This window comes from Schistocerca serialis, chromosome 11, assembly GCF_023864345.2.
Source record: "Schistocerca serialis cubense isolate TAMUIC-IGC-003099 chromosome 11, iqSchSeri2.2, whole genome shotgun sequence".
In the NCBI taxonomy this organism is placed as follows: Eukaryota; Metazoa; Arthropoda; class Insecta; order Orthoptera; family Acrididae; genus Schistocerca; species Schistocerca serialis.
This window is the reverse complement of record NC_064648.1, coordinates 144,893,671-144,906,963: the sequence shown is the minus strand read 5'-3', so window position 1 is coordinate 144,906,963 and position 13,293 is coordinate 144,893,671. Positions and strand designations below refer to the sequence as shown.

The 13,293-nt window shown below is 38.8% G+C and overlaps 1 protein-coding gene across 1 annotated transcript in view; it reads right to left on the bottom strand.

Moving 5' to 3' along the window:
- The window catches only part of LOC126427232 (uncharacterized), a 96,892-nt gene that overhangs the window by 46,393 nt on the left and 37,206 nt on the right, over positions 1 to 13,293 (bottom strand). The window contains exon 3 of the mRNA XM_050089469.1: positions 1,386 to 1,503. Coding sequence (XP_049945426.1) covers positions 1,386 to 1,503 — 118 coding nt within the window. The remainder of the gene's footprint in view (positions 1 to 1,385; positions 1,504 to 13,293) is intronic.

Here is a 13,293-nt window from a genome sequence, read left to right as displayed (position 1 = left end):
ATATGAGAAGAGAATGAAATTTATTTTTGACAGCTTTGTGTACCATTATTTAATAACTGCTTAAAATACAAAATACTCATCAGGAGCTTAGCAGTAGGAGGAGGTCTACAAGACTTAAGAGGTAACCAAATCAGGTTGGTAGTGTTACAGGTCAAATACGGTTTGCATTCACTGATGTTCACTCGTGTTGCAGTGGTGTTGGTCTTTCAGTGAAACACAATAGAAGTTCGCATTCCCTCAGCATTGACCAAGCACTAAAGTAATCTTTTCTCTGCTGTTTTGCACACAAAAGGTGTACGGTAAGTGATGGTGTGGTCTGCAGAAATTGTAATGTGTAATGCTAGTGATAGAAGAATGTGGGAGTCCAAGAGATCCACAGCACAAATATTGATGAAAAGATATGATTGGCAGAAAACTGCCGAAGCCACAAAAGGTTCAACTGGGGATGCGAGAGAGACAACAAAATCATTACTTCATTTCATTAAAAAGGAACAGTATAATAAATTTCCTTAAAAGCAAGCAAGTATGAATACATATGTATTATGTTGCCTAAAATTAAAAATACTCAAAAGACTTGATAATTCTCATTGATGACATTGACAGTAGCAACAATTACATGCCTGATATCTCACTGGTATTTTAGATGTTTTTTATATAATAACCCAATAAATAAAAACTGGTTTCTGGCAGTTACACTACTTGCCCTCTAACAAATTACTTGGCAGATTTTACAGGTAGTCTAAGTGACACATAGTACGTACATTTCACATTTCATTAATCATATTTTGTTGACAGTATCTTCCTTATATATACTTAATAAAATCCTTGAAGTGTTTCACATGTTGTAATTGCAGACATCAAACCTATCTGAGAAGTGTCAGCTAATGAACTGTGAAACAACTACTAATGCAAAGATTTTCAGTTGCCAATAACCACAGAGAAAATGCTAGCGTTTTCTCAGGTTATGTTCATCATCAGTAATTAGTGTTTTGCATATAAATATCCTCGTCAACTGTAATGAGAAGCCAGTGAAAGGTGCCAGCTGACAGAAGTGCAAAGTTTTGGAATAATGATAAGCTCATTCTATGTCTTCTCTCTTGTTACAGGCACAATCAAATGATAGTGAACTCTGACTCTGTGAATGTTCATTTGGTTCAGCACAAACACGGCCTAAGCAACTGGTGGTGGTGATGGTTCTCGTGTCAATGATGATATACAAGTGTCAAATCATGTTTAAGTAAAGAATAAGAAAAGAAAAAAATCTCTTTTTTCAGACAGTACAATTTTTAAAAAGCAAATATAATTCACAAACAGAAAAGCGACAATAAGAGCTTCCATCCTCGCCAAGAGGATTAAGCGATTAAGCCTGTGCAGCTCAACCTCACCTTGCCAATAACTTCTTCAGACCTGCCGAGGCCATATAATGGCGCCGTGTCAATGTAGTTGATGCCCTGCCGGATCGCCTCCCGCACTGCCGCGATCCCCTCTTCCTCGGGGAAGTCTCTGCAACAGCGTAGGTTTCATCAGTTACAGGCGAGTTGTCCCATCTCTGTGCATTAATATGTCTGGGAATATCCTGACCTGTTCTATAATTACAGGAAGAATAGTAAATATTTTAGGTGCGGTAGTATAGATTAATTCGAGTGAAATATTCCTTATAATGTACAAGGGGTACAACTTTGCTTCCGCCGTTTGCCGATTGGTGGCGACAGTGGTAAGTAACGGTTGAAAGAAACAGATCGCTGATGTCAGGCAGCTAGCTTGGACCTTGGTCAACATAACATCATTTAAACATTAGTCGATTTGTGTCTGCATCATAAAGCTGTTCTTGATTGGAAATGTCAGTTTACGAGCCTAATTCTGTTACTGTTTTGTTTCAGTATGAAGAAAACAGGGGCTGAGTCAAATGTTCTCAAGTACATACGGTAAGGACGCTATTAGTGAAAGAATGTGTCGTGAGCGGTTTCGAGGCTTCAAGAACGGTGATTTTAACGTCGTAGACCGGCATAGTGATGGAAGAGAGAATGTTTTCAAAGATGCAGAATTGGAGACATTGCTGAGTGGAGACTTGCGTCAAACTCAAGAAGAATTGGCAAATTAGTGGGAGTGACACAGCAAACCGTTTCAAAATGTCTCAAGGCTATGGGCATGATTCAGAAAGAAGGAACTTGGGTCCCGTGTGAGCTGAAACCGAGAGATGTTGAATGGTGTTCGTGTGTTTGTGAACAGTTGCTTCAGTGGCAAAAACGGAAGGGATTTCTTCATCGTATTGTGACCGGGAACAAAAAATGGGTTCATTAAAATAACCCTAAACACAAAAAATCATAGGGATACCCTGGCCACGCTTCCACATCAATGGGCAAATCGAATATTCAGGGCTCCAAGACCTTGCTTTTTTGGTGAGACCAGCTCAGCGTCGTGTACTACGAGGTGTTAAAACCAAGTGAACCAATCACTGGTGCTCGTTATTGAATGCAATTAATGCATTTTGAGCAGAGCATTAAAAGAAAAACAGCCACAATACAGTGAGAGGCACGATAAAGTGATTTTGCAGCAGGATAACGCTTGACCCCACGCTGCAAAAGAAGTCAAAATGTACTTGAAAATGTTAAATGGGAAGTCCTACCCCACCCACTGTATTCTCCAGACATTTCCCCCTCAGACTATCACCTGTTTAGATCAATGGCGCATGGCCTGGCTGACCCACACTTCAGATCTCATGAAGAAGTCACAAATTGGATTGATTCATAGATCACTTCAAAAGATGAACAATTTTTCGATGTGGGATTCATGCACTGCCCAAAAGAGAGGAGAAAGTAGTGGCCAGTGATGGAAAATACTTTGAATGATACATGTGTAACCAATTTGTTTCATTAAAGCCTCAAATGTTGGGTAAAAAAGGTGGAAGCAAAGTTGTACACCTTGTATATTCAATTTTCATTGGCTGCAGAGGTACAGCTGGTTTAGGTGTAATTGGCTTATTGGGACAACAGCTTACTGGAATACCCGGTACCAATTCATATATCTACATCCACACTATAGTCTGCAAACCACTGTGAAGTGCATGGCAGAGGGTACATCCCATTGTACCAGTTTTTAGTGTTTCTTCCTGTTCCATTCACATATGGAGTGCGGGAATAATGATGGACTGAATGCCTCTGTGCATGCAGTAATTGTTCCAATCTTATCCTCATAACCACTATGTGAGTGATACATAGGGGATTGTAGTACACTCCTAGAGGCACCATTTAAAGCCATTTCTTGAAACTTTGTCCATAGTCTTCTTTGGGTTAGTTTACGTCTATCTTCAAGAGACTTCCAGTTCAGTTCCTTATGTATCCCTGTGACACTCTTCCACGGATTAAACAGACCTGTGAACATTCGTGCTGCCCATCTCTGTATACATTCAATATCTTGTGTTCGGCCTATCTAGTATGGTTCCCACACACTTGAGCACTATTCTAGAACTGGTTGCACAAGTGATCTGTGAACAATCTCCTTTGCAGATTGATTGCATTTCCCCCATATTCTACCAAAAAACCAAAGTTTATCACCAGCTTTACTTACAATTGAACCTGTGTAGTAAGTCCATTTCATATCCCCAAATTATAGCCATAGAGTATTACCTGTGCAAAATTTTACATTTCTGAACATTTAAAGTAACTTGCCAATCTTTGCACCTCATTGAGATCTTATTAAAATCTGACTGAATATTTATGCAGCTTCTCTCAGATAGTACCTCATTATAGATAACTGCATCACCTGCAGTAAGCCTCATTTTACGATTAATGTTGTCTGCAAGCTCATTAATATACAATGCGAACAGCAAGGGTTCCTTCACACCTCCCTCAGGCATGCCCAAAAGTTACTTCTACATCTGATGATGACTCTACATCCAAGACAACATGTCGCATCCTCCCTACCAAAAAGTTCTCAGTCCTGTCACAAATTTAACTTGATATCCCAGATGATTGTATTTTTGATAATAAGTGTTGGTGTGGTACTGAGTCAAATGCTTTTCGGAAATCAAGAAATACAGCATCTACCTGATTACCTTGATACAAAGCTTTCAGTACGTTAACGTAGATAATGCACACATCCAGCGAATTATGCAATACATTATTTTTTATTATGCTGATGTGCATTCACTATTGCATTTTTTTCTGTTACACATATTAATCATTACGTAATACCATTTGACCTAAAGTGATTAACTCCAAAGAACAAAGTTCATCATCTCATTTCTTACAAAGAGTTACAATTTTGTACAAACTAGAATGGTGTGTACACATATTTCTGTTCAATCAGTTCAATAGTTTCAAATCTGGGAGACATAAATTTGTTTATGTGCTGCAATTTTTGTAGAAGATACACAGAAGCCTTGGGAGAACATGGTAAAATGCTGTAGTCAAAAGGTACACATTTTGAACATTAACAACCTTTAACACAATTTAATGATATTTCTTTGTATGAACCACTTTGACAGTGAAACATCTGTAAATGTATGTAATTAAAATAGTGAATTACTAAAACTGGAATGTACATATTTCAATGACAATTATTTACTTCTAAATTTTACAAAAATTTTTATAAGAGGTTATGAATTTTTAAATCAAAAAAAGTTAAAATTATAATAGAGAATTGCCTATTTGTAATGGTTACTTGTTCGTATAAGGGAAAACTGCAATCTAAGATCATTTAGCTATTTATTTGCTTGTGGAGAAGATAGTCTGTATGGCAGGTTTTGAAAGTGAATGTACAATTATTCAACCAGTTTGTTTTTGTGGAATCTTCATGCTGCAACTGATAATCAGGCAATGTGCTAACTTCACCAGGAGTATATATTTGGTGGTTCATTTTACCTGTTGGTACTCCAGTTGCTATGGCTTCATTTATTTAGTGCTACAGTATTTTTATCTGAAATTCAAGTTGTGAAATTGTGCTTGATTTTACGTAACTTAAATTTTTAATTGTGATTGTGATTTGTTGGTGAATTCTACTGTATCACTTAAACATGCTCTACATATTAATAAATGCTGATTTGGCCGATATAGCAGAGAAGCTGAGTTGCAGAGAGGCATGAAAAAATGGCTCTCACAATTAAAGCTTTCACACACACACACACACACACACACACACACACACACAATCACACACACCTCACATAAATGACTGTAGTCTCAGACAACTGAAACCACATGTTACATTCCAATCTTCCATTGTTTGATTAGGCCGACATGGTATTTGTATATGGGTTTTGTAATGCATGGAAACACTGGTGATGCTGATTGTAAAGAATATGGAAGATGATTTCCGAACTGCAGAGTACCAGATTCGAGACTGTTCCCCATGTTTCCACTAAACTGTGTGTGACTGGTGCAGTTCCTAGCAGTCATATCTCATTTGAATGTACAAATGAGCTTTGTGCACATGAAGCAGAACATAGACCTTCAACAAGCACATGCAGAATTTCTACACATACTGGAGTTCCACGTACAAGAATATGGCAGAAATAATGTATGCATGACCTTCATCATTATCTACAATGCATTCAACACCTCCAACAAGGAGATGAAAGTTGACAATTGGCTAATTGCAAATAGCCAAGTAATCCCATTAATACTGGTTAATTGTGAAGCCACTTTCACTTGTGACAGTATCAATAGTGTGTGATTCATATTGAGATGATATAATACACCATAATATGCATTGTAATACAGGTCACGTGATGTGATGCTTATCTGTGCAACATTCATGTTCCCCCTGGGGCAATACAATTTGTGATGTTGCAATCGTGAACACTACTGAAGAGGATGCTATTGCGGCTTATCAGTATTTAAAGCTCAAACAACTCATACAGAAACAGAAGTACTGGGTGCACCTACTGTGTAAACCTGAACAGTACCTCATTTGTTCACCAGACAGCAACGGAAATCTTTTATTTGGAGCTGTATGTTTAAATGTACTGAAACTGGGGCTTGCTTCATTTCTATACCTGCAATTAACATTTCCACAACCTTAAATAGGGCGTCCTATATTCATGTTTCGAATGAAGTAATGTTTAGAATACAATTAATACTCGTATTCTACAGTCACCAACCGAAGCTATATGTTATCTGAAAGAGAACCTGTAACAATGAAGATAATGAGTGAAAAACAATGGTGCAGATTTCACAGCAAATTCTTACCTCTTTCTTTCATTTCTGTTGCTACATTCCTACATGCCAAGCTGATCACATCTACTCTTGAATATGATTTCATAGTGTAATCTCACAGACAAGGACTTTTCTCAAGAAGCTGGAGAAAAGATATCATCCACTAAGAGCCCTCGCGTGTGAATGACAAATTGATTATACGCAGCATAAAAACACACGCACAAGTTTAGACATCTTTCCAACTTGAAAGCACTCGAGTGAATGAATTCTTCGGCTTGTATCGATAGCAATGTCAGACAAGTCTGCAGAGTGTGCTGTGCAGTCATAGCATCAAATACGTTGCAGAGGCCAAATGCCAAAATGTATCACATACCTACTTGGGGCTGGAAAGAAGTACAGTTCTCCTCCCAGTGTTAAAAACAATATGTTTGTTGCATTTCTTGTGGCAGTATACACCGTAAAATGCACCAAATGTAAACTGGCGAGTGACTACAATTTTCACTGCAAGCTTTTCAAAATATGTGCGGTGCCGTACTTTACTTTGAAATACCACAATAACTACAGAAATAACTACAATAAAACCAATTCATTGTCAAGCTGTGATGTGTGGCTATAAGATAATAATAAATAATTTCTCTTTACCAAATAGTTCCTTCAAAATCGGATGAGAAAGACTGCATAGCAGAGATGCACATGAATCTCAAAACAGTGGTGTTTATTTTTTGCACAAAAAGTATAAGATTTACTGAGAAACTAACTATAGAAACAGACAAAGCCTTGCTTTTTTTAGGCAAATCAGATAACTTGAAATTTCACTCCCCGTGATGTGTGGAGCAACCAGCACTCTGTGTTGTGCCAGGTAGTACAATACAAATACATATTCTTGTTGTATCACAGTCATTACAGTGAAACCATTTAAGCCGCTTCCATTACATACCTATGCAGTCCACAGATGTGACTCACTTCTGCATTATATCACATATTGCATTGCAAATCGTACTATGAGTTCAGTGTGAACTGCGCCTATTGCTCGTTAACTCACATCAGGGGACTGACAAAAACCTTCATGCACACATGTTTTCAAGTACTCTATTCTGTACATGCGTGGTGTTTTGTGGTAGACAATCAGTAGGTTGGGCATGTTGTGTTAGCACTATCAAGACTTTTTTGAAAATGGGCTTCCACATTTGTTGGAAAAGGTTCCTTTGGCTCCAAGGTCGGATGTGTTCTATCGACTAGACAGGGCCTTCGGACATCCTAGTAGTCAGGTGACAGTTAAACTTAACACTTCCCCGAAAGATGGGTTGGGGATACGGTCACATTTCTTGGCCACCAAAGTTTCCAGACCTTTAGCCCTTTCAGTTTTTGCCTGTGGGACAGTTGAAAGGTGAAGGCCACAGTCATAAAGTAAACACAAAATACACACTGATCATTTGGATTACAAATAGAGTTCCCCTCATAAAAGAATGCAAGATAAGTTCAGAAGAAGAGCTGCACTTGGTGTTGTCAAGAGAATTCAAAAGTACATTGAAGAAGGAGGTGAAATTTATGAAAATCACCTCTGGAATTTACTAATTAACCTTTGCTTAACACATTGTGTGTGTATTTGTATAGGTTACATCCTAGCAGATGAATTTCTCTAGCGTATACTAAGTGGACACGTGTTATGTGGCACATTTTATTCAAATTAGTCTACACTACAACCTTTTAAAATATTTACTATTCCTCCAGAAACACATCATATAGTGTGCTGTGGCTAGAGCTCAGTATATGTTACACTTATTCAGTTTATTCTGTATGTATATTATATCAAACCTTGTATGTGTATCAGATGTTTGCATTGAAATGGGTCAAAAAATACATAAACAGCCTAGGACATTGACAAGTGCTGTCAGGGAAAATACATTTAATTTACATAAGCCATTGCAAATAAAACAAAAACATGAAACTACAATAAAAACAAACACAAAGTGAAAAAGCATACTAAAGGATCACTGCAATTTAAATATATGTGTAAAAGTAGTCTATCTTGCGAAATTCATTCAATGAATAACATGTTTCATCAATTAAATATTTATTTTTTCATTTTTAAACTACAGACCTGACCGCACTTCATAGAAGTAGCACTAAACATCTAGAACCAGACAACTTGTCTGGCATAGAGGTAACAAATTATATACACAATCTTTCCTTGTGAGTCTCTTAATTCCTGAGATTAGGCTTCACACACAAACAGAAAAATACATGGGGGACTTTTAAATTATGTATAGATATGTAGTTCATTTGTATGGAGTTTACTTCTCTATGGAAAGATAAATTGAAAAGGAATAGACTTGAAGCTGCTGAAAAGCAGATATGGTGGAAAATGATAAGAACAAGCTGGACAGAAAGAAAAACCAACATGGAAGTCTTAAGGGAAAAGAAATGGCCTGGCATTAAAGGCCAGTGGAGTCATATATTAGTAACAGAAAACAAAGGTGCACATTATCAAGTGACAGAATAGGAATAAGAGTAGATTCAGAGTCAGTAAACATTAAATATGCTCCTGTTCTAGGTTTATATAAATTATTTACCCAGGACATTGGAAGACTCTTCAAAAACTGTCACATTTGCTGATGACAAAAGTACATTTGCTGATGACAAAAGTATATTCATAAAAAGATGAAAACACACCCACACTGCACACATCCAGGAGAATAATGGAACAGGATTACAACTGGTTCACAGCACATACCTTGAACCCCAAACTTGCAAAAACTCATATTATGGAGTTCCAAAAACTATCCTACAGGTAGCAGAAGTAGAGATTAATGATCACACATTGGGCCACGTTTGAAGTTCCTCCACATCCAGATGGATAATAAACTACGGCTGCCTCAGCATGTGATCAACTTATGCAACAAAAAAAAAACTCAGTTATGCCTGCTTTGCACTTAGGAATCTCTCTCACTGTGTTGACGTGTATACAAGTTTGCTAGCACATATTTGTGAACTTGATTCATTTCTGTCCTATTATATAGTCTTCTGATTCATTGTAGCAAAGGTAGGGAAAATGTTTATCCTCCAGAAGTGTGCAATAAGAATATTGTGTAAACTTGAATAACAGGACATCTTGCAGAAGCCTCCATAGCAGGGTGCCTATTGGTCAGAGAAGTCATGAGAAAGTCATGAAAGTGAACAAATGCTCATGAAAGTAAGGAAAAAGTAATGGTGCAGTTATAGAAGGGAGTGCCAACTTAGTGCTACTCTAAAAAATGTTATATCCAGCAGTCCATTTAATAAACAGTAATGCATAACTATACATTTTATAAAGATTTACCCAAACTCTTACAAAGTCTCTGTTATCTGTAGGGGACTGGGATGTCCATCTGTGCAAGCCAGGTTAGCACAGCCTCTGCTACTGACATTTGGAACCTTGAGGGTCAGGTGCAGAGAGGGAAATTTGGAAGTGTTGCTTTGTTAACACAGAGCTATATGAGATGTATACACCAAGTCAAAATGAGGTGTAAACTGTAGTTCCGTCCAAGATAATGCTGCCATCTAATGTGTCACTAGAGAAGTATCAGAATAATTGTTTCTGTTATTCTGTTCACCCCTTCTTCTGTTTAAATCTCATTAATCAGCATCTTTTTTGGAAAGATATTTTTAAAGGTTTTTCATAATTAATATGGAACTACTGTAATTCTAATCTCTTATGGAAGATGTTAATGATGATCAGAGTAAAATCAATTTCTCACTAGCCAAAATGTTACCCATGCTTTACGAGGGGTATTTGAAAAGTCTGTGCAAAGTCCGAGAGATGGGACCACCAGGGTGTATCGAGGTGATGTTTAGTTATTAGCATCTTTGGAAAGAGTGCACACCAAGTTTCAGCCATATTGGTCTATTTCTTTGTGTTTGGCATTCATGTGAACAAGGAAGTCAAGTGATTATTCAAAATGGGCGAAAAAGAATTTCGTATGGTGATTAAACATTACTTTACGAAAGCCAAAATGCCTCAGGAGACTAAAGAGAAGCTTGATAAACATTATGGTGACTCTGCACGTTTGATTGGAACAGTCTATAAGTGGTTTCAAAATTTTTGGAGTGGCCATATGGGCACAAGTGATGCTGAATGTTCTGGGCACCCTGTGGAATATACGACCCCAGAAATCATTGATAAAATCCATGATATGGTGATGGATGGCAGAAGATTAAGGTTCATGAGATTGCTAGTGCTGTGAGCATCTCGAATGAATGGGTACGTAATATTTTGAATAAACATTTGGACATGAGAAAGCTATCCGCAAGATGGGTTCCACGATTGCTCATGCTGGGCCAAAAACGGAATCATGTGAAGTGTTGCAAGGATGGTTTGCAGCTGTTCAGGAAGAATCCACAGGACTTTAAGAATCGTTTCGTCACTGTGGATGAAACATGGATACATTACTATACTCCTGAGACATGGATACATTACTATATTCTTGAGACATGGATACATTACTATACTCCTGAGACCAAACAACAATATAAACAATGGGTTACCAAGGGAGAATCTGCACCAAAAAAGTGAAGACCATTCCTTCGGCCGGAAAGGTTATGGTGACTGTCTTTTGGGGTTTGCAAGGGAAAATCCTCATCGACTATCTGGAAAAGGGTACAACTATTGCAGGGAAATATTATTCATCATTATTGGACCATTCGAAAACCGAGCTGCAAGAAAAACACTGGCGATTGGGCTGCAAAAAAAGTCCTTTTGCATCACGACAATGCACCAGCACACCCCTCAGCAGCTGTGGTCGCAAAATTAATGGAAATAGGATTCCAACTCGTTTCACATACCCCCTATTCTCCAGACTTGGCTCTCTCGAACTACTATTTGTTCCCCAATTTGAAGAAATGACTGGCAGGACAAAGATTTTATTCAAACAAGAAGGTGATTGCAGCAACTAATAGCTATTTTGCAGACTTGAACAATTCCTATTATTCGGAAGGGATCAACAAATTAGAATAGCATTGGATGAAGCATATAAGTCTAAAAGGAGATTATGTGGAAAAATAAAAAAGGTTTACCCCAAATAAATGTAAGTAGTTTTTACATTTGCATGGTCTTTTCGAACGCCCCTCGTATTATTAGTATATAGTACCCTCCCCTTTTTTTTGTTTTGTTTGGGGGGGGGGGGGGGGGCACAAAACTGCTACGCTCATAAGCACCCATTCTGTGGCTTAGTGAAGGGTAAAAAACTGAAATTTAAGTCAGCAGCAATGGGAGCAAACCTCAAGAAGGAGGGAAACTAAAAATGGAAGGGAATCTTAGAAAATTGCTATTGAAGGGGGACTGTTTTCCCCAAAAAGAGCATCAAATGAAAACTCAAGGATGCGATCAGCTGAGCGTGCGTCATCTGCTAAAAGGGAAGATATATCAGGCGACAGCTGTAAATGGGCACACAGTGGATTAAAATAGCGGCACTGAAGTGAAAGGTGTCTCACTGTCGACAATTGAAAGCAGTAGGGACAAAGTGGGGGAGGACCACCACTTAAACGATGTCGATGGCTAAAAAGACAGTGCTCAATCCAGTCTAGTTAAAATTACCTCCTCCCGATGACGAGGCTGGGAGGAAGAGGCCCAAGCACAGGGAAGAGGTTATATGTCCTGTAACTTATTATCGGGAAGTGCAGACCAATGTGTGTGCCATGAAAGAGCAACACGACAACATAAAATGCTATGTAGATCGGCAAAGGAAACCATGCGAACGGCGGGCCAAGGAAGAGAGATGGCAGCCTTTGCCGCTATATCAGCAGCCTCATTTGCGGATACCAGTGTGCCCTGGGATCCAGAGGATTGCCACAGAGATGCCCCCCCCCCCCCAAGTGGAGCATGTGGAGGCAGTCCTGAATCTGGTGGACCAGAGGGTGGATGGGATAAAGAGCTTGGAGGTTGAGAAGAGTGCTGAGTGAATCCGAGTATATAATATACTGTATCCGCTGATGGTGACGGATGTATTGGACAGGTTGGAGAACAGCATAAAGCTCCACAGTAAAAACTGAACACTGGTCGGGAAGCCAAAATCTAGTAGGGATGGCACCAACAATATAGGCACTCCTGACATCAAAGGTGGCCTTGCAGCCATCAGTGTAAATAAATGTGGCATCCTCCATTAGTGCGCATAGAGCAGCAAATGCCCAATGATAAACTATGAGGGCAGGGGGGGGGGGGGGGGTAATATCCTTGGGAAGCTGACAAACGTCACAGAAAAGGCAGGTCCAGGGGCAAAGCCAAGGTGGCATTATACCCCCATTTGTTAAGGAAATTGAAGGAAAGGGAATGTAGCAGGTGACAGAAGCAGGCTCCCAGTGGTAGTAGAGAGGCAGGGTGACCCGCATATCCTAAATCCATGGAGGCGTCAAAGAAAAAGGATATGTGTCAGATGAGCAGGCATAATGACTCAGAAGGACAGCTTGCTGATTGGACAGTGGAGGTTCAGCAGTCTCAGCATAAAGGCTCTCCATGGGGCTGGTGTAAAAAGCTCCAGACACTAAATGCAATCCACAGTGATGGACAGAGTCTAGATGCTGAACAATAGACGGTTGTGCAGAGTAGTAAACTATGCTTCCATAGTCCAACTTCAAGGTGCAATAGAAGTGGAGGAGAGTCAATTCCCCAGGAGGTACCACTCAGAACATGGAGGGTGTTGAGGGACCTTGTAGTTGTATTTGCTGTTTGCTGTCTAAGTTAGTTTTCTTCAAGCCATGTGAGATTTTAGTGTATTACACAATAAAAATAGCACAACACTCTTAATGTACTGTGAGTGAAATGAATGCTATAAGTATATTTTTAAAAAATCCATTTTTGAGAATATAGTGTAACTGAACAGATGAAAAATCCTCTCACCTAGCAGCAGCAGGAAAACTCACATATAAAGGTATTTTAAATGTGTTTATATGTGTGTTCTCCTGCCGCCACTTGGTGAATGTTATAAATAGTTTGATTTGTAAAAGTAAGAAGATAATCAACCACAAGTGTTTTACTGTGACACTTCTTCACTTCATGTGGTGAATACAGCTTTGAAAATAGTTCATATTAAAAGTAACTGGAATGCTCATGAATTTCTAGGGTAATCTGGTGCTTTATGATGGATACTCTTTCAAGCAGTGTAAC